General features: G+C 35.8%; 1 protein-coding gene across 2 annotated transcripts in view; it reads left to right on the plus strand.

Moving 5' to 3' along the window:
• The window catches only part of LOC145778329 (uncharacterized), a 37889-nt gene that overhangs the window by 9498 nt on the left and 3220 nt on the right, over nt 1-25171 (plus strand). The window contains exons 2-16 of one of the 2 annotated variants that reach the window (XM_082589798.1): nt 1502-1532; nt 4028-4079; nt 6542-7392; nt 7601-7677; nt 10112-10279; nt 12521-12670; nt 13229-13357; nt 14536-14624; nt 17748-17796; nt 18452-18535; nt 20206-20286; nt 20741-20846; nt 23644-23791; nt 24257-24320; nt 24686-24799. In XM_082589798.1, the coding sequence (XP_082445924.1) occupies nt 6576-7392; nt 7601-7677; nt 10112-10279; nt 12521-12670; nt 13229-13357; nt 14536-14624; nt 17748-17796; nt 18452-18535; nt 20206-20286; nt 20741-20846; nt 23644-23791; nt 24257-24320; nt 24686-24799 (2076 nt within the window). In that variant the 5' untranslated portion in view covers nt 1502-1532; nt 4028-4079; nt 6542-6575. The remainder of the gene's footprint in view (nt 1-1501; nt 1533-4027; nt 4080-6541; nt 7393-7600; nt 7678-10111; nt 10280-12520; nt 12671-13228; nt 13358-14535; nt 14625-17747; nt 17797-18451; nt 18536-20205; nt 20287-20740; nt 20847-23643; nt 23792-24256; nt 24321-24685; nt 24800-25171) is intronic. The other variant, XM_082589797.1, reaches the window with a different exon arrangement.

Below are 25171 nucleotides of genomic sequence, written 5' to 3' on the forward strand. Positions count from 1 at the left end.
CTAATCCTATGTTGGGTGGTGATTTGAACCTCTTGCCATGTAAAGTTACATGCTATGCTGTTTGATTTTTCAAAAAAAGTAAAAATTTTTAATTAGAAATATTTAGTTTGAGGAGGCTTCAGATAAAAACTACTTTTGCTTCTAAAAACGTTGAAACAAAACTTTTGGGAGAATCTTAATTTGGTGTATTGGAACAGTGGTGTATTGCTTGCGTCGCTATATTATTAGTTTCCAAAGCTAACCACCATCAAATTGAGACCAGATTTAACAGAAAAAAGTATGGAAAGCTATGAACACAGCATAACATTTATTTCTTATTAATAGGCATAATTTGTGCTCCAAATAACACTATTATATTTATTTGGCGTTTGAATAATTTTCTTTGACCAAAATATATCAAATTAAATTTGATATTCTGGAGTCAATATAATTATTCTAGAATATATTTGAATCCTAAACTATTCCAAAATGTCCATCCCTACATATCCAACAGTTCAGTTTTTTTACTCCTTCCTGGTTTTACTTCATACACTGCTCTCACTGCATGGCAGTATTGATTTGCACCAGGACTGCAAGATTTATATGTTGCTTAATGCTTATATAGTCATTTAAAAAAAGTTGGCCAAAAAAATTGGAATTTTTCCAGTTTGGCAGAAGTGGCCACTTTTCAAATTTGACCTGGCATGACTGTATTTCAAATTGGGGCACAGACTTGGCCATTTTTAATTTTTTCCTCAACTTCAAGAAATTTTGAGTTAACTTTTACATTGTTTTTCAATAATATGATATTTTCCAACATTATTGTTTTTATTTCTAAACTCTTTCCATGCTGCGTTTAATCAAGAAAACATTTCAGTAAAATATGACATTGTTTTTATACTTTCACCAATTGCATAGATCTGCAATCTGCATTGCTTTTAAAAATATTTCATATATAAATAATAATATAGATAAACAGTAAACACACCATGAGAAAAAGCTCTAAACTGTGAGAAATCTAACAACTCTAATCTGTACTGAAAATTTGTGAAAAGCATATTGGGATATTATACGTATTACAAAATATATATATATATGTTTTTCTTGGATAAAAGTTTAGGAATGCCTTTCCCTCAAGACCTCAAAGAACATTGGTTCAGGGTAGGATGGATGGTCATTTAGTACACTGCTGTTATTTTTTATGAACACACTGTATGCACTCCAGTACATGAACTTATGCAGTTTTGTGTTTGTCATTTTGGTGTTTGTAAGGTTTAAATAGTGGTTTCATAATTGCAAAATGGTGTTAATAATTTTTTGATTTAATTTCCTTTATTTTTCATCCATTTTAGACAAATTCCAAACATGTTTGCAATGTGCATATTCCTAAACATTTTATGTCGAAATGGGGAGAATGTTTCCATATCATGCTCTTAGCCCAGTTTTGTTTCTGTATTTCCAAATGTGTTTTCTATTTTGTCATTCTTGTTTTTAAAGTAAATAGCATTATATTTAAATGCAGGTGGCTGGTATATACTGCTTTTGTAGTCCAGGTAATATATATACATGCCAAGAAGCAATTTTTCTGTTGTTTGCTCAATGCATGTTAGCTGTTTATATTAAGTGTTACCGTAACTAAAACTCTTCATGGGATAATGCATTGCAATTGTTTTTCAAGCTCTTTTCTATAGAGACTGTTTTAACAAAATGCTTTTTTTGATGAATTTTAAATCTGTTCAATCTGAATGAATCGTTTGCAGCCAATAATGCAGAAAGTAAACTCTAACTTAACCCTATCTTAATACGAGCTGTTTTTGTACGCGAAAAGCACGTCACAGGCTATCTTAGCCTCGTGCTAATTAATCGCTAATAACGGGAGCTATGAAAATCACAGAGCCAAAATATTTTACAAAATAAAAGCCATGTGTATTGTGCGTATGGAAATTAAATTTTTATCCAACAAATTTATTGGAATAAATTGTTTGAGATGAAAAAACGTCGGAAAGTTGGTTTTTATTCTAATTTCCCAAAAATAGCTTCAAAATTGAAATTTTAAATTATAACATAAAGTACTGCTAAATTAAACAAAAAGTTACTTTTTCTCATAAATATATGCCATTTTTAGGCGGTTTTACATTTCAAAGTAATTGCACTAACATTTATATTGTACTAACATTAACATATATTTAACTAGCACTGCACGAAAATGTCTAGCCACCTGAGACAAAATTAATGCTTACTGTGAAGGGCAAGAAGGTAGAAAAATGACGAGTTTGGGTTTAGAAAATTCGCAAAGAATAAAAACTAAAAATCAAGAAATTTCACATTTCTAACATATTTCCTTCTGTGAAGTATTTACTACTAGAGTGGGGAGTCCTCATAAAGCCCCAGATAGGGTTGAAAACAGCTTGGCATAGAGATCGTGTCTTTAACAAGATACACTGTCTTACCATCTGTTTTATAAATACACCTTGCTCAAAATAGTTAGGCTGAATGACAAATGAGATGCTGCAAAAATTAGTGTAATCAATAAACAATTCAGCTGCCAGTATTTCACTGAGATAGGATTGTTAGAAATCTCTACTACTGTATGCAAAAATTCAATAACAAAATGACAATGGCACACAGAATGCATAACTCTGTTAGTCGTCCACATTATGTCTGTGATCTATAATATAATCGAATTTGTGATTCAGTGAATCAATAAATTGATTATGCTTCTAATTTATTATTGCATGTTATAATTATATTGATGTCCATTCAAATAATTTTGCATGTGTACTGCAAGAAAGCACTGCAGTTTTGACATGCTGCTGTGCACTCCCTTTTTTCTGCATGATGTTTTCAAAAAAGGTTTTAATCTTACATAATGTGTAGTGAAAGAATGATTTATCAGGTTTGTTATTAAAAAGCAATTATAGCTGAATTCATAATTGGGTGTGGTTTTGGTACATGCTAGACTACTTGTATTTGACTGTTGCAAAACATTTTTTTATCATGGTTGTTAAGCCAAGGTAGGAAAAAAAGAAGTAGAAATATCTTAATAACACTACACTCACTACAGTCTTTATGGTGGAGATGATTGTCCAATTGGGTTTTTGAGCACCTGCAATTTGTAAAAAATTGCTGTGTGTCATGTGTGTGTGCAGCCATGCTCATGTTTAAATGAAAATTATACTCAATTGGTTGTGCCATGGTCTATGTCTATGAAAATAGATGGCCTGGGCATTGTGCACAAGCCTTCAGAACTTAAGGCTGAAATCCATTGTAGATAAGTGTACTTGGGTTCTGCATTTGCCTAAAATGTTCAAGTGTTTTTAGTGTTCAATGCCTTTTTCATCTTGCAATCTGAATGTTAGCATACCGGTACTAAAAGTTGATGAAGTAATACCGGTAATGAAGCCTATTAAATCTACTTATAGAGAATTCTATTCAATGTTTAAAATGAATTGCGCTTACACATTGCTTGATAAAATCAAGAGATATCTAAAGAAGGGGATACGAACGCTTCCAGCAATTGCCTTATTCTGACAACACTAGAAGGGCGGTAGTTGGTACTGTGTTAAAAATGCGGTTCTTTTTTGAATTGCAGAAAGTTTTTCAGTGCCGCTGGTGCAGTTATAGCTACTGAAGACAGTAGCAAATGTTATGTAGAGCATATTATATTTAAAGAATACTTTTGAAAAGACCGCTAAACGTTTACTAGTGAGCTGTTTTTCTTGAAGCCTTTGCAGTAAGCTAGGTGTAAAGCAAGTGCATGGGTAGGTTACATTAAAAAGTAAATATGAGCATTCAGTGAATATCCATGTATTTTAGGCAAATAGGCTATAGTACCCACTACCCAAGTACTATATGTTTATCTGCAATCGACTTCAGTTATGAAGCCTTGTGTTTGGTGTCCAGGCCATTGTACGATTAATGTTCTAACTATTTAGTACTGTGCTTTTTTAGTGATATTTTTTATTTTGATAGCCCCAGTTGTGATCATACTGAATTACTGATACAGTATCGGGATTTGCATTTGTTATTTATATCTTTTGTATTTCAGAGCCAAAAGTGAAATTAAGTGACATACAAGAGAAGTTTCCCTTATCTTTAATGTAAGTCTTTAGCACTTTTTTTTACACTAATTGACAGTTTTTAAAATTAGCGTCGGCAATTGCCTAGGTGATTGCTGACGCAGATGCATGAATGGCGCATTAGCGTCGGCAATAAAAATGCCGAAGCCAGACGAACGCTTGTAAAGACGACAAGATTACAAAAAACAAATGTTCTTAGACCACGGGAGACTGGGATGTTGCTTCAATCTTACTGTTGCTGGATGATTTATTTGGGTTACTTCCTACTTCGCCTGCTCTTGGACACATGCCCATCTGGGAGAATTGAATCTTTTATAGAAATATCACCCTATTTGCATTGATTTAACGCCAGTAGACGTCAAATTATTGTAAGCATCTACTCCTTATTGCGCCTCGCTTTCCGTTATCTCGTCCAGCTGATACAGCATCTGATCATACCGATTCAGACTAGTTCTTTATCAAACAGACTTTGTGTTGCTCGCAGTGTCCCAATTGTGCCGAAATTATGTTAGCTTATCGTAAATCGAGGCAATCTTCTCGCAGGGAGCTTTTAATTTGTTACCGGTGCCTGGTTGAGCAATTAACGTTATTTTATGATAATTCAACGTCGCTAGATGTCCAATTAATGTAAAACAAACGTAAATTTTTTATTGGGCAATGTTACGCAATATAACCCGCCGGGAAAATTAATTCCATTTTGTGCTGACTCGAACGTTGAATCAACCCAAAATTAACTTCGTAATCTTTATCGCTACTTTTGGTGTTGAACCATAGAGAAATAAAACATAGTAACTTTAGCGGGTTTAGCATACTTTATTTCACACAAAATATAACATAATTAAATAAAATAAACTCAAACGTTTTCGACACGTACGTGTGTCCTCATCAGGAATTAAATCTGCAATACATAAAATGAAAAATCGTAAGATAAATTTGACTATGATGCACTGTAACTGTAACGACACTCTGGACTGAAAGCACAAACTGAAAGCACAACTTTTGGTATTATTACATCACAACAAATCAAACAATGCGGTCGTGATAGACTATTCTAGTATATTTTTCGTTTCTCGTTTTACATGTTTTGGTACAATCTTTTCGTATTAAATGTTTACAGCAATTGCTGGGGCAATTTCAACTTTTGCTGTTTGGCCTCAGCAATGTTTTTACCGCAGTAAAAATATGCTAATTTTGAAGACTGAATTCATGAATATACAGTTTGTTTCTTAAATTTGTGGTTCTCTATCTTTTCTTGTGCAACGTTTCTTTTCATATTGTTCATTTTGGAGTGATTTGCAGGATACAGATAAATAACTGGATTTAATAACAGATCAAATAGTATTTACCACAGGTTTCTAATTGACCGCTTTTTTAGCGTGAAATATGTCATCAAATAATAGGCAGAATTGCTCTTAACTATTAGTATTTGCTGATGTATATAATGCTGGAACTGTTGGCATGCTGAAAAGAGCTTTATTTAACCAGGTATATTTTGTGAATCTTAATTAAGCGAGTGAACTTCCTTTTCCGTACAGAGCCTTAAATATTCGTGCAATATGCTCCCTTCGAACTTTCGCAGCAGATGTTGTGTTAACAGAAGCTGTTCACTCACATGAACTTCTGCTCTTCTCACACGCCCACTTAAAATTTGGTTGTCAGACCACTCTGCAAGCTACATCTCAACAAAGTGCTCAGCTGCTGCCAAGCCAGCAAATGATATTTACTTGCTCCATTCGGACTTTCTTAATATAATGATCGCTTGTTAAACTCATTTTGCTGACTTGTGATATGCTAAGCTTCAGCTTGCTCAGTTGTTACTTTCTCAGTTCCATCATTTTCCAACTTCAGCCACTTGCGGATATGTTACTAGCTCAGTTTTCACTTGCTCAACAGCCTGAGCCATATGCTCACAATGATTTTCACACATTGAATTTTATTTCATAAGCGTTTGAGTTATCTTTGAAACGGTAAATTCTATTAACCGCAGGTGCAGTGTAACAAGAGTAGGTAATCTATGAAACTTATTGTTTGTTGAGCTGGGAAATATCGTTTCCTTGCATTAGCATTATCATAAGTATTATACAGTATCTGAAATTTATTTTTTTCACACTAAACATTTTCTTGTCAGAGTCACATGTTTCTTTAAAAATTTAAACTAGTGCGGTTCCAACTGCTTCAAGTTGATGCGAAATTCTTATCCAAAAAATTTCATTCACAACGACTTGAAATAAAGACAATTAATTTTGTGTTGCAAGGGTATATTCGGAAGTTGCCGTATTTTGTTACACTCGCATTTCCAGGCAGTTGGCAAATCTTTGAGATGATTTTTGTTATTACATTCTCAACATTAAATTCCCCTTCTTGAAAACAAAACTAAGACAAAGACTTTCATACTGATATAGATTCCGTCTGTTTAAAATAGTTACAAACTATTGCCTGATACTGGAATAATAGCTTTTTAATTTGTATTCTGAATTTTTCAGCTTGCGAAAAACGTTGGTGGTGAATATTAGTGATATGAGAATGATAAACAACGAGGAAAGAAATGGAGTTTCAAGCAAGTCTCGCCAAACTGCCAGAAAATCAACTAATTCCAAGTTAAGACAGATATCAACAAATATTCTTGACACCTTTAGTGGTGATGCTTCAGATGGCGTCAGTTCTTCCTCAGAAAATCAAAGCAAGTCGAACATGGAATCCGTTTCTGCTGATTCCGCCAAGAGTAAATCATCTGCATTTCAAAAATTTGTGAATGCTTCAAAAGAAGATAACACGTCTGTTCTGTCCAGCACAATATTAACAGACAACAAAATAAAAATTATAAGTAAAAAAAGTGTTGAGAAAAATATGGATTCTACGAGTACCTTATCTGCTGCTGGGAATGATCACAAAAATTCTAGAGATGCCATGGAAGTTTTACCAGTCAAAGCAAAGAGAAAGTTTTCATCAGATGGGGATAAGGACTCATCGTTTAAGTCTACAGAAACTATGCAGTCAACATCAAGAAAGACAGAGAAACAACCTATTAAATTGCTGCTGTCTACTGTCAATGGCGTTGCAACTGTTCAACATTCAAATAAACCAGCTTCAAATTTTACTACGGTGGATATTCAAAATAAATCGTTCATTAAAAATCCATCTTCTGAAGTCCCATCTCCAAATGAAAGATTTGCAGGTCATGATAACCCGGAAGTTTCTTCATTAAAAAATGTTCAAAACGGAAGCATGGACGTGGTAAAAAGTGCTAACAACAAAAAGCAGAAAAGCAGCATTGAAAGTGTTCTAAATCTTAATTCTAACAAAGTTTCAACCACGAAAGAAGAAAACAAGTTGGGTATGATTCGTATGTTACTGTCATCGGTAAAATGGAATGTTGATTTGGTATATACTACAACAACTTCAGTTTTTATGAATATTTTGTCTAACTTTTATAAACTTAATTTTACAGTTGTTTCAAAGGATGAATTTTTGAAATGTAGCTTTAGGAGTTTGTGAGAACTCAACGATCATTATGTGTCATAATAACAGTTATTGTTTCACAGAGTCCACACCAAACTTAAAACGTCAATCAAATGATAATAGTGGAAGCGAAACTGTGTGCAAAAAGCCAAAGTCATCGGTATGTTCGTTAAGGTTGTGTGCGTAATCTTGAAGATTTGGTGTTTCTGTAATAATTGCTTTAATTGTATACTTTGTTGCATCATTGCGTATAATAAGTAATATACAATGCTTATTTTTATATGGCGCTGTATCCATCTCAGAATGCGTTGCTCCTCAGCGCTTTACAAAGCAGACAGTGTCAATGCAGCCGTATAGAGGCGCAGCTGAGTACATTAATGCAAAGAAAAGATATTTTTGGGGACGTACGCAATAATGGCGGTCTGCTACTATTCGCAGAGTCCGATTCAAAGAAATTCCAATTCGGAGACAGCTTATTTCAGAGATTTCTAAAATCTCACAGCGCATCTGTTTATTCAATGGAATTAGCTTATCATAGAGGTTAATCAAATAAAGTTTCAGCAAAAAAAATAAAACAGGTGTCAAACGGCGTTTGGTTTGCATGGGTATGGGAAGGTAAACATAATAACCGCCTCCCCAAATGATCCTGGTTTTCTCCGAAAAGGCCTGTCTCCGGATTGGAATTTCTCCGAATTGACCTAACCGGCCATTCGCAATAATGGTGAAGTTGTTGTGTACGTTTTCCCAGACTATAATTGAGAGGCTACTAGAACAACCAGTTTTTTTCTTACATCATTCAAGACCACTGAGCTTTACAATTGTGTGGACAAAGCATGGTACATTGTTTAATAATTTGCCTGTTTCTCGGCACCATTTTCCCAGGAAGCAGATGTCAGTCCCTTGTTCCCATTGGTTTGTGGTTGAGTGGATGAGCCCCACTTCAGTGTAGAGACAGTTATACTCTACTGGCGCTTGTCAGTTGGGTTGGTAACAGGCATTCATAGACAGGGCCTTGGCATATTTGGTAATATTTTTGCTTTTCGTTTTGTGGCTCTTATACTTAGTTGCAAAGCTATCCAGTTCATTAACTTCACTGAGTAGTGAGTATAAGTTGTTGGTTGGCCCAAATGGGTGTCATTCAGTCAATGGGGTTGTTCATTGGCAGTGTGAAGCCATGAAGTTTGTGACTGGAAAAGGTGTAAGAAAAGGTTCCAGTGCGTTTGAGTTAAACCAAAACTGATTTTTTGTAATGAAGCTCAGCATGTTGGATGATTGGTTGCTGTGTCTAACACAACATTGACTTGGCTGTTAACGGTCTATACCAAGGGTCACCAAACTACGGCCCGCGGGCCGGAACTGGCCCGCGACGTGCTGCGGAAATAACAGCTACACTACAACTGTTAATGTCAGATGTTAATGTCAGATGACCAGACGTTACCAAAGCATAAGTGTGTGATAAGGAAATTACTAATTTTCTTTTTAATAAAACATTACCCTTTTCTTGGTTTATCATGCACAGACATTGATTCAATAAACGAGAAAAGCTGTAATTGGTATTTAGTTTTTTTCCCCAAAAATGTAAATGTATGATCTGTTGGAAGGGTACATCATAGTTAATTTTTTGGAATGCATTAGTTTTGATAAAGCTATACTTTTGATTGGGCTTTCCTCTAGCTGCATTATGAACAATCTGTCATGCAAAAGACAAGAAAATAGCCTTGGCAGCTGCACTGCTGCAGTAACACAAACATAAATTAGCCTTGACTCGTACGACACATGTTGCAAATCCAAAATATCATTGAAAATGAATGTTGCTACTTGCTCTTTACATAAGTAAGAAATAATGGACTACTGAAATACATGGCTGAAAAATACGCCTGTATATATTTCAATTGTTGAAAATATTTTGCTATCAATCCCCCGCAAAAATCGTTAAACTAATTACAATGCATAATATACAGCATTTTGTACTATAAAACGATATCTTAGCTAAAACATGCATGCGGTAAAAGTGAGTGCAGCAGGGTCTCTAGGTAGTAAAATTTCGCACTGTCTCGTTTTAAATTCTTGAACTGAGCAATGAGCAATTACCATTATATACTGTATATAGACGAGTTAAGCAGATTTAGAATATGAGAGCCCAACTCAACCAGCTTGGTGATTAGATTATTCGCCCATGAATCAGTAGGCATGGATTTGATACAATGTTGTCATGCCAGAGATTTTTTTAATGCATCAGATCTTATTTCTGCTTTACATTCATTGAAGAAATGAAATCCGGCATAATGTACTCGTGTTTCTCGGCAGTCGAGTGTAGCAAGAATTGACAGAGATAGACACGTGTTTCGCCCATGAGGTTGGGCTCATCGGTATCGCACCACTAATTCATGCCACATAGTTCTCAACCGCTGCTTTTGTCAGCGCCGTACACTGTTTTCTTTGAAGTCCTGAAAGCAATGCGTATCTGTCATTAACACTAACAGTCCAGCACTATATAAATGTTTTACGCAGTATTATTTTTTTTTCAAATTTTTAACTGCTTTCACAAACCACGTTTCATGACAAGGTTAGCTTAAAGTGTTAACGCATTTCAGATTACTGAAACTGTTTCAAAATGTTCTACCAATGACACTTCTGCTAAAGATGCCACCAATACTGGTGGGAAAAACAAAACTGTGAAGGCAGAAAACTGTGAAGATAAGTTGAAAGCGACTGTAAGCAAGCTTTCGAACATTAAAGATATTCAACCAAGTATGGAAAAGGTAACACGAAAAATTGTGTGGTAGTAATTTGTTTGAACTTTTACGATTAAACAAACATAACTCAGCAACAACCAACACTGCATTTAACCGGCCTGAGATTATTCGGAGAATCCGATTCGAAGATGCCGATTCGGAGACGCCTTTTTTGGAAATTTTGAAAATCGAACTGCGGCATCTGTTTATTCAAAGGAATTAACTTATAATAGAGGTTAATCAAGTAAAGTCTCAGCGAAAAAAGTTTCAACTAAAGTAGCGTTGTTGGTAACCATCAGTGAGCAAACATTTTAATTTAATAGTTCAAAAATAAATTTTAAGTAGCTTTTTATTTTTTGCTAAATTTCTATTCAATTTATTTTTCTTTGTCGGAATGCAGGAGAAACAATATTCTGGTAATAAAGTACGCAGGAGAAACAATATTCTGGTAATAAAGTACAGTAACAGAACCAAATAAAGGAAAAGGTGGCAAAACCGTAATAGTTTCAGACGTGCATACAAGGATCTAGTTCCAAATTGCCCATCAATATTTATTACGCATGAATCATTACCACGGTCGATACATCAGTGGCGAATCTAGCAATCGCTTTCTTGAAACATAATAAATTAACTTTATTAACCTATAGGCCAACTACTTTTCTGTGTCAGATGTATAAAATCGCCCTTCTCTCAACGTTAGTAGCATGATCCACTACTCTAACATCAACGACTACGGGTTAGGTTAATTGCCTAACCTATGAAATCATAATCCTTGCTAGATGTCGCTATATACCCGCAAGATATCAGTTAATTTGCATCTACCTCCCTGAAACAATAAACATTTCGTTTTTATGGAAAGGTAAGCACAAAAAACCTAAATAACCCTACAAATTCTCAAAGTTTAAATTTACGGAAGCCGTCGCTGGATTTTCAAGAAATTAGCGAATCGGCTGTCTCCGAATTAATTGGGATGTCTTCGAATTCGATTCTCCGAAACCATTTAATATAAAAACAAACGTTTTCGGCTATGCATGTAGCCTTTATTAAGCCTTTGAAAGAAAACTAATTTTACATTGAATAAGAAATAACAATAGGAACTCTATACTCTAATAACCTTAGATGCATTTCTGAGTGAGTATTATACAAACGTGAGTGTTATATGAACACTTACATTATTGCTTCTGCCTATTGAACGTACGAATACTTCAGCTCTTTGATTCTTGCACTAATAATAAAAATAGCGCCACATTCATTCACTATTTATATAGCGCCACATCCACAATGAAAACTATGCACCTGGGCACTGTACATTGCGGAGGTATTAAAATAATTCATTCAGTTATAATGCTCCATAAAATATAATGTTGCTGATGCTCTTTAGTTGAAGTTATAGATTGTTTGAACATGAAAGCAAACTAATTTTGTGTCCACTTTTGAATTTAATTATACATTTTGTATTTTGTCACGACATCAAAAAATAAAGAGCCCAAAATGTAGATACTGACTCATATTTAACAAACGTTTCGAAACCTAAACTGTCTTCATCTTCAGTGCTATAAATGTAAATATAATGTAAATTATTGGCTCTTTATTTTTTGATTGAATCAACTAGGTGTTACAGCCGTATTTTTCATAAGACAATCGAGCCCATGTCCATTCGAACTGTCGCTTAACAACGTTTCCACTTGTGTGTTACTCTGTGTATGGTCGCTCTCTCCGTGTGTGTTCAATGTTTTAACATATGTATAACTTAACGACCATACTATTCCAACCGAGCGTTTGTGATTAACAAAGCAATGAATTCTGTATAGCAAGCATTGACAGCGATATACTTTTGCTTTATGATCATACTTACGATACACTTTCGCCCATGCGGCTGGGCTTTTATTTTTTCGCGCTCACTAACATCGCACTAATTCATGCCACATACCATCGAACGCCGCTTTTGCCAGAGTTGAACTCTTGCTGTTGTTGTTGTTTGTCGTATCCAGGCTTACATCTGGTGGTTGAAGATTTAGAATAAGTGGACGGGAAGGCAAGGAAGCTAATGTTCATGTCCACTTTCAAGCATGCCTTTAAGTGTCCTGCCAAAGACACAGTCGCATGCTCTTGAGCGGTGTCAAACCGGCGCATTTTCGGTTGCCGTTCCAGGGGTCTCACCACTCGGCTATGCAGCCGGCGACTTCTTGGCTATGCAGCCAACTCTTGCTGTTGGGAAAAACAACTACGGTAAGCCAGAATTCTACAAAGAGAATATTCGCGTTTTAGTTTGTGGAAGAAGTTGTACGCAGAGAAGTTGACTTGCGAATCCAACTGGAACAAAAAAACAATCAATACGAGAAACTGAAAGAAAAGTACGAAAGTGTTGAAAGAAACTTCCAGAGTTGGATTGAGTTTGCCAATAAACTACAAGCAAGGGTAAGTCCTAAAAATTCATATATTTCATAGAATTAGTTTCTAAAGTGGTTACCGCTTGTTTTAATCTAAGTTGGAGCGCTTTTTATAACTTTGCTAATTTTTCATTTTAAAGTTGAAACACTTTCAGAGTAAAGTTACTTTGGCAGCGTTTTTTTTTTTGAATTGGGTCCGTGGTGCTTCTTGAAATTTAGCTTGAGTGTGGACTTTATAGATAATACCGGTCACCTTGATATTTTCAATTTGATTCATGCAACAAATTCAACTTTGGACGTAACCTATTTTTGGCTTCTAATTAAGCTTCGGGTGTGAGCTCGTCACTAACAGCTCAACTTCACCTGGAATGTGTCATTTGAATATTAGTCCACTACATCCGTTCGTCATTTGAAATTGACTGCATTGATAGATGTTTGTGAGCATTGTTGAATTATGTATGTTAACTACACTTAGTTGTGAAAAGTTCTACGAAAAGCTTCTAAGTTCAGTAGATCACTTTTTGTCTAGACTATGTAAAAACAATTGCAGCAGTTGTACTTCTTCAAATTTTAACTTGTATTTCAGATTAAGAAAGTTGCCCTTGCACTGCATAAGCAACAAACGAATGTGAAAATGATACAAACCAAGAAACCGGCTACGGCTACAAAACATAGCGTTTTTTGTCAGACGGATCTCATTCAAAGACCGAATCTGGTAAAAGCTTGTTTGGAATCATGAATAAAGCAATCTTGGATTTTGCAAAGAATAAGTTTTTTTAAGAGCTTAATTGTTAATGACAATACCTTACGAGAATAGGTCACGCTATGAACATATTTTCAACGATAGATGTGTGCTAGCTTGTGGAATGCATACAAAGTTACAATCGATTATTTTGATAAATTAAGTAACTTGCGTTCTTCTGGTGACTATAGGCTAGGCTACTGGGTTTCCTCCTGATGTTAAGGATGATACCTGGTTTCACTCTGTCTTTATCCATTATTTTATTAACCATTTTTACCCTTGTGTTTTTAAAAATAAATACAATTAATTGTGTACAGCCACAAATTGCGATACGGTGATTCCAACGAGTTGTGTCCATTGAAATGTTAATGAATCATAGATTTCGTTAATTTTTTCACAAACCTATTCAGAAGTTCAAGAAATGTTCAATTCAAAATGAGGTTATCAGCAAGTATTCTCGCAATATTAGTTAGGTTGAATTTTTATCCTTTGACTGAGAAAGCCTCTGAAAGATTATTTGTGACTGTCTCGCATGCCGGTACTTAAAGAGGCTTTAAAACCACTAACACAGGCCCGGTTACCAGATTGACAGAGTGAAGTTTCCGATTGTTGAAGTGTTGTTTTGTTCTTCGCGCTCATTAGCTTATGTGCGCTTGGAAGAATTTCTTCAGTTGATCATGTTGATTGACCCTTAGTTGCACGATGAAGTTCTTGACGCTTTTCCTCATGCTTTATACACTCTTCAAATACTTCGTAAAAGATGATGTCTCAACAATATCACATATCATATGATCATACCATCATATGATCACTCCATCATATGATCACTCCATCATACCATCATATAATCACACCGTCATATAATCACACCATCATATGATCACACCATCATATGATCACATCATCATATGATCACATCATCATACCATCATATAATCACACCGTCATATAATCACACCATCATATGATCACACCATCATATGATCACACCATCATATGATCACATCATCATTATGATCACATCATCATATAATCATACCATCACATATCATAACACATTGTGGAATGTTTTTGTTTTTCTACTTCTACCACTACCTTTATTGCATCGACCAGTGATCAAACTCATTACTTTTTCTTATGTACTTGTCTAGGTGGCAACTGATACCAAGCCCTTACCCGCACAACCGGCTGAACTAAAAGCAATCATGACCGCACCGAGCAATAACATTTTGCAGAATGCGTAAGTTTTTATTTTGTAGTTAATTTTGACAAAAATGTTTATGTCTTGATCCTTTTATTCTATCCCATATTGTTTTGCATGAGAGGTTGTTCAGATGTCACTCAGAGAAACACTATTTTTTTCATCAAAAGAGCCAAATGATCACAATTTACCCTCAATCACGGTTTCATGAATACGTAACACAGAAACAATGCGTTGTATTTAGATACGTAAAGTTTGGATGTTCATCAGGATAATTATCGTTTCTAGCACTAGTTGCAACGTTTATCTGATAAAAGTGAAAGCAAAGACAAACAAGTTAATTTATTGCTTCACTGGCGTTTCGCGCACCATGACAATGCGCATCCTCAGAGGGATTTACATACAAAATAAAATTGTCGAAGTTATTGCTGCAATGCGGTTGTAGGCAAAAGAAAATGTGAAACATACATTATTTTAAAGGTTAACAACATAGGCTACATTGCATTATTTTTTTGTTTGGTGCAAAATCACTCTAAAACAGTGACCGTACACAGTAACAAAAGCAATATGATGTGTCATTTTTAAAATAAAATTTAAACAACAGTAAACTCTTATCGTAACTCAGTGTTTACTAAATGCCTTGTAAGTTTTCAGTTTGATATGCTTTTTGTGCATGTAAATTACACTTTGTGTGGTAATATTGATCACGTATAAGTATATTATGTACATTAGGGTGGCTCTTATTTGGCAAAAAATGAAAAAAATTTGAATTTTGTGTGGGACACCCTTTGAAAAGGTGAGGTTGTCAGAAAAAATAACTCCTGCAAAAAAATTTTTGACTTTGAAATTGATTTAGAGGTGGCCCTCCCCCCCTAAAGTTTTGCGCCCTCCTCCCAAATACCAAATCTGCATATCTCAAAAACTGTTTGAGCTAAAGATACGGTTTTTGTGTCGAAAGATGCAGAAAGCATGATTTCCTATCTGCTTTCTGAACAGTGATTGCGTCTATCTTGATTAGAAAAGCAGTTATTTAGAAAAAACCTGTTTTCGGTATTCTAGCACAAAACAGTGCTAAACAAGTATTGTGGCCCAAGCTATTCAATAAACAAAGTTCATAAACTAACCTGTAAAACTGGTAAAGTAATAAACGAAATAAGTATTCCTAAACTTTTATGCATTCATGAATAGCTAAAATGCCCGTTTTTTGTCATATTCCTTGAAGAAACTCCTGAGTGTGGAATCTGCTTTCAAGCTTCAGGTGCTATGCATTGCACTTGTTGGAAGGCGAAGGCGATTTATGCAAAAGCTTGGTCTGCATTTATGGTATCTGTCTGAAGAAATGGTTGAACTAGCCTTGTTTGACTCTCGATTGTCTGTGGAAAGTAACAAGGTAATGGTGGCAACCATGTTAAATGAAACAGCAGAACGTCCACCAAGGAGACGAAGCATCAAAATAGATGCGTTTCTTAGCAATAAGGGTCTAGAACAGTATTGCACCTCTAATTCAAAATGGCTTCAGCTGTTGGGTGAAGATGAAGCAATAATTAGACTTTCAAAGGATCCTGCTCATTGGACTGAAGATGGTGCATTTATTCAAGCTTTACACATGGCGAAGGGACTTTCAGTAGTCAATGACAGAGCAGAGAGAGGAGTTGCTCTCAGTCTAATCCCGAATTTTAACAAACTCTCAACTGAAGATGAGTACCAACTTCAGTTTCTTTTGCAAGTTGTTACTGAACACAGGAAACTGTTGAATCCAAATTCCAACAAGAACAATATTGTCGATTCTTCTTTGTTTAAACCTTCTTTGTTACTCCAGGGGTCAAGGGGCTCTATCTTTTACCACCCTTGGGCAGTGCCGATGTGGTTTAGATGCTTGAGCAGGTGTCGAGTAGCAATTGCATTGATTCGTCATCCAGTTCAAGCAGACCACGCACACCATTTGGCGCAGTTACAGATGGTGTGGTCTGTGGTTTGTTCCTCTATGCCACACTCACAGATTGCGGATGGAGCCATCCCCAATTTGTGCATGTTTGAGCGGAATAGTCTGACTCCAGTAGCCCAGCACGCAGGCGGTTGTGCCACACCCAGGCCTTCCTTGGCAAATTATGCATTCTGGTTGGATGGGGGCTGGTGTCGGAGATAAAACTTTAGAGCCTTGAGGAGTTCTTCTTCCTCTCTGAGCTCTATTTGTTGTCCTCCCAGGTAGCCGCGCTGATGGATTGGTTTTCAGCGGTTTTCATCAGGAGTTGTGCGTCACATACAAATGGGTGTCTCGATTTCAGTTGGCGAGGATGCTCGATTGCTCGCTCACAGACTTGTAGAGACTTGAGTGGAGCAAGTGGTTGGGGTTCGTAATGCCGAGAAAGAGACAGGATGGCTTCTTCGCGACAAAACTCATCTGGTTGGTTGCCTGCAAGGACAGGGAAATTGTCCGATTGTGTACAATGTGTAGGTCGCAGACATCCTGTCACGATACGCAAGGCAATATGTAAAATATTGTCGATAATATCGCTTCTTGCAGTACTGACCAGAATTACATTTTGAAATGAATATCGTTACCAGTGTTCCCTCTAAGGTGCAAAAATTAAGAAAAAAAAACGAAATTTTGTAGACGGTTTCGTGGTCACAAAAAAGGTTGTAAAATCAAGATTTGGTCAAATGCGTTTTTTCTTAATAACTGCTTTTCTACTCAAGATAGATGCATTCAATGTTCAGAAAGCAGATAGAAAACCATGTTTTCTGCATCTTTTAACACAAAAACCGTATCTCTAGCTCAAGTGGTTTTCGAGATACGCAGATTTGGTATTTCGAGAGAGGGCACAGAACTTTAGGGGGGGAGGGCCACCTCTAAATCAACTTCAAATTTAAAAAAAATTTGCAAGAGTTATTTTTTCTGACAACCTCACCATTTGAAAGGGTGTCCCATGCAAAATTCAAAAACTCAATTTTAAGAGCCACCCTAATGTACATATACAGTAAGTCCAAAGTATCGGTATTGGCACTCAGCTTAACAGGTACCAGTATTTTGGACTGTATGAGTGTATGTACATTATACATACTCAGAACAGAAACTTTATGGATAAAAATAATGAGACTGCTCCATGTCGTGAAATAATCTTGTAGTTTCGTAGATAATTAATTTTTGCTTCAATATTATAGTCCCAAGCAGATGAAGAGTTCGCCATCGAAGAACGTTGCCAATCCCGAGGTATTTTTGAAAATATACAATTAGCTGACCATTGAATTTTTTGTTTTATTCTCCGCAGCTAAATTTTGTTTAATAAATTGCTACTGCCCTTGAAATCACTAGCTTGGCGTTTTTATTAAGTAAATAAACCCCTTTGACTGCCAGCAGTGCATTCATATCTAAGTGCAAGTCTAAAAAGCACAACATCTTTCCGGTAACATGGTTGATGCTCGTTGGCCTTTTAAATGAACGATAAAGTGATGGAGAAGCAAACTGTATACTAAAAAAATACGCTTTGTGCTTACACTTTGAGATTTTTTTGCTGCACTCTTCTTTTCTAGGCGGCTACGGTCGCCAGGAGCTTAGAGGGCCTGGGCTTGTTGAGCGAGTTTATTTACTTGAGTTTGTTGACTTAGCATTAAGCTTGGTGTCGCATGTAGACGTTATTTCGATTTTTTTATCCGTACGTTTTCGTACTCCATTGTTAGTGACAGCTTTTCCAATGCACAACCCCTGTTTGTTGAAATAATCACAAGTGCTGCACTGTCTTCAAATCAACCATACGCATCCGTTCAGATCTGCTTGATTACCCATTCTACCTGACACCGAAAAAAAACTTGATATATTACAACTTTTATTTCTACGATTCAAACACAATTTATCAAAACATTTTTAGCCTTCATCAAAACCTCGTGGTGACGTCATTGACTTAACCAACGAAATTGAAGCAGCTGCGCTCCACAAAGAAGCGAAGAGGCTTGTGAGTTGCTTTACTTGCATTTTCTTTGTTTATATCTTCTGAATCATCGTTGCATTAACCACTTGTTGACGGATTACGTATATATATGCATTTTGACGGTTTACAAAAAGCTAGATGACGTTTATAAAACCTTTAGCAATTGTTTATTTTAATAATTAAAGTAACTTGCGTTCCTTTCGTTAATTATTAACTTGCGTTAATAATTAAAGTAACTTGGTGAACAGTTTCACTCTGTTTGTTTATTTTAATTTTGGCAACATTATTATGTTGTGCACTGGGGAAACCACCAAACTGAACACCAATTCAGAAACAAAATTACAGTAAAAGTGTTAATTTTTTCTGAAATTAATTCCGTCCGGTAGGCTACTAGGCTAAGCAATATAAAAATAGCCGCCGTCAAGTGGCTTCTTAGTCTATAAATGGAACAATTACACTCCACACCATTCAAGTGATTTCATTGACAGTAATATCAGTCTTTATGTTCGGTTTTGTCGTCTATTTGCCAAGCATTGGATTTAGTCGCATTTACACCAGGGTTGAATCAATTGCATAATTTTCACTTAAATTGCATTACAATTACACCATCAAATTTTTTAATTACGTTACAATACATTGTTATGAAATTTTCAACTTACAATTACTTCCAAATGTAATTAATTACACGTTTCAATTACAAAACTTAAATTCTTCACAGTTTGATTTTGTCAAGACAAGTACAACTGCATGTGATAAAGGTTAGGTGGCAATTGCAATATAAAAGTCCTTTTTGAACCACAACTAACGGCTCAACAAAAGTACTGCTATGTGTGCAACTTACCAAATGTAATTGTAATTTGGACAGTTTTTTTGAAATTACAATTACACAACAACAAAAGTCTTAATTACAATTATAAAAGGGTGTCATGGATTACATTCAATTACAATTGATCCAATTCTGATCTAGACTTAAGCCGAGTGGTTAAAGATTTTGAGAATGAAGCCAATTTTTTTGTTTCCACTTTCAAGCATGCCATTAAATGTCAATCAGACACAAACACATACTCCCAATGAGCGTTGAGCATATCTCACCATTCCCATGTGAAAATAAGCAATAACGATGAACTGCAATGTAAAAAAGCTTTGTGCTGTGGTTGAATGATAAAAATAAGTGGTGGATTATAAAAACTTTCTAATAATAATTCTTTTTGAAGTTAAACAGACTTGGTCAAGTTCGTGAACAACGGTTTTAAACTCAGTTTGCACAACCATTAACTACATAAGATGGCTTTACTGGTTTTAAAGCTTTTATGTGGACTACTTTTGCTTGTTTGCTGCGAAAACTGTGCTCCTCCACCTCTTAAGTCCACTTGATTGGTTAGTTCAGTGGTTCTTAACCTTGCTGATAAGTTAACTGATCATCTACAGTTAAAATGTGGGGTAAAAGTCTGATAAACAAGCCTGCCCACTGGGAACAAAACTCGTTCCTTGGTCAAGAATCCCCCTGGACTGGTCTGTTACGTGTCGCTTTGGGCCAGCCTGCTTCTACATATCTTTATTGTTTTACCTTTCCTTGTCTCTAACGTTACGTTCTACGTTACGTTGATATTTACGTTAACATTACGTTCTACGTTACGTTGATATTTACGTTAACGTTGCGTGCTAACGTTTATATTTACTTTTTCATGTTGCAGGCAGCTGCTGTAAGTCATCAATCTCCTGTTAATCACCGAATGTTAGTTAGACATTCTCAGAAACCTCAAGCCATTTCTAAGGTAAGACAATCTACTTACGAATGTGTTGATTAACCTGTAGCATAGCTTTGATCTGTTGAAGCACTTGCGAAATGATGATAGGAGAAAATTCAAGAACAGTTGTATAAAGTCTTCAAAAAGTTTTGATTTTAATTCAGCGTATTTCCTTTTTGGTGGTAACTGCACTAAACAATCAATAAAACAATAAAAGTAAACTTGTTTCACTGCTTTATCGGCATCCCTACGTGTTGCGTTTCATTGGATGTTTACGACGACCATTGTCAGGGAAGTGCTTCATATCAATGTTATACTTCCATTCGGATTGTTGTGCACTTATTACGTTCATTGTTACAACTACTGCTCCATTGTGTTTGGTAACAGACCATTTTGTTGACGTTTTAAAACAATGCTGTCAGATAGCGAATGTAAATCTTCGAAAGTATGACTATGCAAAATAGAGCATTTTATTTCACAGGTTGTACCTGGTCCCAGCAACAACCGAATCAGCCAGAATCATGCTTTTCATCGTGTGCAGGGCCCGGTACAAACGTCATATCCAAGCAATGCTCCACCTGGTTGCGGTAATTTGTGGTTACCATCATTTGTGGCAACCTTATTGTGGTTACCACCATTTGTGGTAACCTTATTGTGGTTACCACCATTTGTGGTAACCTTATTGTGGTTACCACCATTTGTGGAACCTTATTGTGGTTACCACGATTTGTGGCAACCTTATTGGCGTTTATAAGTCAATGACTTCTGTTTTATGAGCCGTTACTTAAAATTTTGATTAGAAGTTACCTTGTTAAATCATTAACAAGCGCAACTTAGCAACAACACGACAGTCAGCATGATATGAAATTGTGACTGTTTTCTGCTATACAATATACATCTAGCCATTATCAATCAAGGTATATATATATATATAAACTTAAAAAAAGAAAAGAAACTAATTTACATTGCTCAGCGTCAAATACGACATAGCAGAGAATACATTACACAACAAAACCGGCCAAGCATTTCAAACATGGAAAAAACTGATTTGCATTGCCCAAATCAGCAATGCCAGAGAACAGATTACACTTCAAAATGATTGCAGCACAGCACGTGGTAAATACGATGTTCCCTTGGCAAACAGCTGCCTGTTGATCACCGGAATGAAAGAATTTGAAAGGCACTGCTTTGTGAATTATCCCTTGCTAAATTGGATCATGCTTAGCTATGGCTGCTCGTTCTTAAGGACTGTAGATTGTAGAAGCTGCACTTTCCAATTGTTTTAGTAGAAAGAAGCAATTTAAGTGTTTTTGTATTACTGCGAAATCACTATATTATAACGAAACTTGAAAAAAGGCTACAGATTGCATGCAATGCAATTAAATTTTGTGTTTGACCGGTTGCCATCCAAACGGAATTTCTCCAGTTTTCTTGCTTGGTTGAACATCAGAGATTTTTGGTACTTTAAAAAGCGCTTTTTTTTTGTTTCGTGTGAGATAAAACTAAACTGATCTAGGTCAGTTAAAATTTAGAATGTTGTACTCGACTTGGTCCTGTTGAGAACTTGTATCGTTTCATTTAATTACATCAAATACTCCTTTGTAACAGGGATGGATTCAGCCTCTAATTTTTTGGGGGGGGGGTGCTGCTGAAATCTATTTTCATTCACGGAGGTCCATCAGTGTGGCACTGTCAAAATGTGTCTCTGCTGTATTTGGCATACTGATAAGCGGATGCAACCTAATTCATACCATGAACAATTCGTACCGTCAGTTCGTACCTTGAAAAGATCGAGAAAAAAAATTAAAAAAAGCCGAAGTCGCTGATTGCAGTTTCCGCAAACATTTTAAAATTTTCCGCAAACAAACACAAATTTTTAGGATCATTACCAGAAATTTTAAAATGTTTGTGGAAACTCAGATCAACCCTAACCCCCGACTCTTTTAAAATGTTTGCGGAAACTACGATCAGCGACTTCGGCAAACTCTTAGGATCATTACCGGAAATTGTTAAATGTTTGCAGAAACTGCGGAAAAATAGAAACTGCGATCAGCGACTTCGGCTTTGTTCTATTTTTTTCTCTCGATTTTTTCAGTTTGTTTGTTTACGGAAACATCCTAACCCTTTTAAAATGTTTGCGGAAAATCCGATCAACCCTAACCCTTTTTAAATGTTCGCGGAAACTGCGATCAGCGACTTTGGCAAACTCTAAGGATCATTACCAGAAATTTTTAAACGTTTGCGGAAACTGCAGAAAAACGGAAACTGCGATCAGCGATGTTCTATTTTTTTTTCTCTCGATCTTACCTAACCGATACTCCGATACACTAACCTTTTTAAAATGTTTGTGGAAACTGCGATCAGCGACTTCGGCTTTTTTAATTTTTTCTCTCGATCTTTTCAAGGTACGAACTGACGGTACGAATTGTTCATGGTACGAATTACGTTGCACCCCTGATAAGCATTCATGTTGTTAATACAGATGTTTTTGTTTAATATTAATAAAGACCTGAAAACGGAGACAGTGTGCATGAAAAATCAGGTCTTAAAAACAAGCATGAATAAAAAACACTTATGGTATAACAAAATTCAAGAACGTGATGAAATTTTGGGAAATATTCTAAAGTTTAAAAACATGAGCAGTGCAAAACACATGATTATTTCTATTGGTATGATACACATTCCATAATCTACTCAGCATCAATTCGTTACATGCTGATAAAGTAATACTAGTAGATCTAAATACCATTAGTTTATTAAAATAATAGCAGTTTGAAAAATTTTGGGGGGTGCGCACCCCCCCCTTGGATCCATCCATGCTTTGTAAAACCTCTACAGCTTGTTTTACCCTTACTGGGGATCATCAGAAGGTCCTTATTCAAATAGAATCTTATATTGAATGAATTATAAAATATTCTAAATTGTATCTAGCCTAGTTATTGAACGATATGAAATAGCACAATTTTGGTATAGAGGTGACTTTCTTCAACCATAGACAGATAAAACCAAGCAACCACACAGCATTTAACATAATACATTAAACTGTTAAAAAGTTGCTAAAGTCATAGAATACATTAAACTGAACATAACCTATAAACTACGAACGTTTTCGCCTGAAAACGTTCGTAGTTTATAGTTTGTGTTCAGTTTGATGTATTATGTTAAATGCTGTGTGGTTGCTTGGTTTTATCTGTCTAATATGGAATAGGCTAAACAGTAAACATACTGACAGTTAATTAAATTTCACAATAAAGGAGCTGGTCTAAATCTAATTATTTTAATAAGTTTTCACGTGTCACTGCTGTTACGTTACCGGAAGCCTTAAATACAATTGTGCCTTTCCTGAATGCACCAGTTGCCTTCAAATTCGGTTTGCATTTGCAGATGGTACCCCCATAAAGTATGTTCCAATAGTTCCAAAGAATGCACTTGGAAGTAATGCTGTCTGTTATGGGGACCAAAGCATGATGTACCAAAACCAAGCAATTGCCTCGACACACACTGTACACAGCAACAACACAGCTTGCAGAACGTAAGTGCTCAGAACCAGAAGAAGGCGTGTCCAAATGTTGGTTGTGATTTACTTGATTGGGTTTCAAGTACTTGAGATGTGCCGTGTAATTTATGCTATTTTTTTTGCTATAAAAGCAATTCCACATTGGGCCTAAAAACTCGTTTTTAGCAACTTTACTCGCTATGCTTGCGTTTTTCCGTCCTCTGCCGCTAAATTGGTTTGTTTACTTGAAAAGGTACACAAGAAATGATTTTATTTCCACACATCTATTTAAAACGGCTGCAACTTGCTCTGAAAATATTTTTGGTACGGACTGTTTTGAAGGTCACTGTAGTACACTCAGTACCGGTACAGTCATCTGCAAAACCCTAGTACTGTAGTTTATGTTCGATGGGCTGTATAGGTTAAGTTGTCGGTCTTGGAACATGGCTAATTCGTAGTACTTCGGCTTGTTTGCTGATCTAAGTAAAGTTTTTATTTTAGAAATCCTGGACAAATTGTTGGACGGCCTCCACAAAACCAAATGCAAATACAGAAGAAAGTTATAGTGAGTGTTATTATATTTATTTATTTTGCTTTATGTGTTTGCGTTTAAACTTGGAGAGGTGAAAGTAACACACTGCACTTCCATTTTTGAATTTCGATATTTGTGTTAAATAAAACCTATTCCACCAAAAAAACAGGAATTTTGCTTTTTTTGCGACTTTTCGTTAATTGATTTGGCACCAATGTAATAGTTCTTGTGTGTGTGCTGTGTTGTATGTTCAATGACTTCATGCTTTATCACAAAAATAGTATAACATAAAAGTCTTAAAAACGCTTTGTAATCCCGTAGTTGCTATTGAACTTTAACAATATTTTAAATTTGCTACCTATTCTTTTATTGACCACATTTTTTATTGGTTTATGCAGACTCCGGTGAAGAATCTACCATATCCCCCTTTACCTTTAGCCCCTCCAACAAGATGTAGAGTACCCCCCAAAGCTCTTGGCCCTCCTCCAAAGCTACTACTGGCTATTAAACAAGTTCGTATTCAGTTTCCAGCAGGAACTGTGTATGTTTAGAAGACTCACTGCTTGTAAAAGTCGAATAAAACTAGAAGTTGAATGGATATTTATCGCAACCGCTTATAAGTATGATGAATCATTAGCCCGACGTCCACAAAGGATTACCAATCTACAATAATTGCTGGAATTGCTTCATTATCCTGCACACACCTGTAGTTTCCGCATGATACTTCTTCTATGCTTTTATGTAATATTCAATATGTTTGAACACGTGTGAGATTGAGAAATGAAAGTTTGTTTTTCATACAAGTTGTGCATCGGATTCACTGGAAAACGGTGGGGTCGTTCCACTTACTATGATTATATCATGCAACTTTAACGTCTGTGATA

The sequence above is a fragment of the Aplidium turbinatum genome, chromosome 10 (assembly GCF_918807975.1).
Source record: "Aplidium turbinatum chromosome 10, kaAplTurb1.1, whole genome shotgun sequence".
Classification (NCBI taxonomy): Eukaryota; Metazoa; Chordata; class Ascidiacea; order Aplousobranchia; family Polyclinidae; genus Aplidium; species Aplidium turbinatum.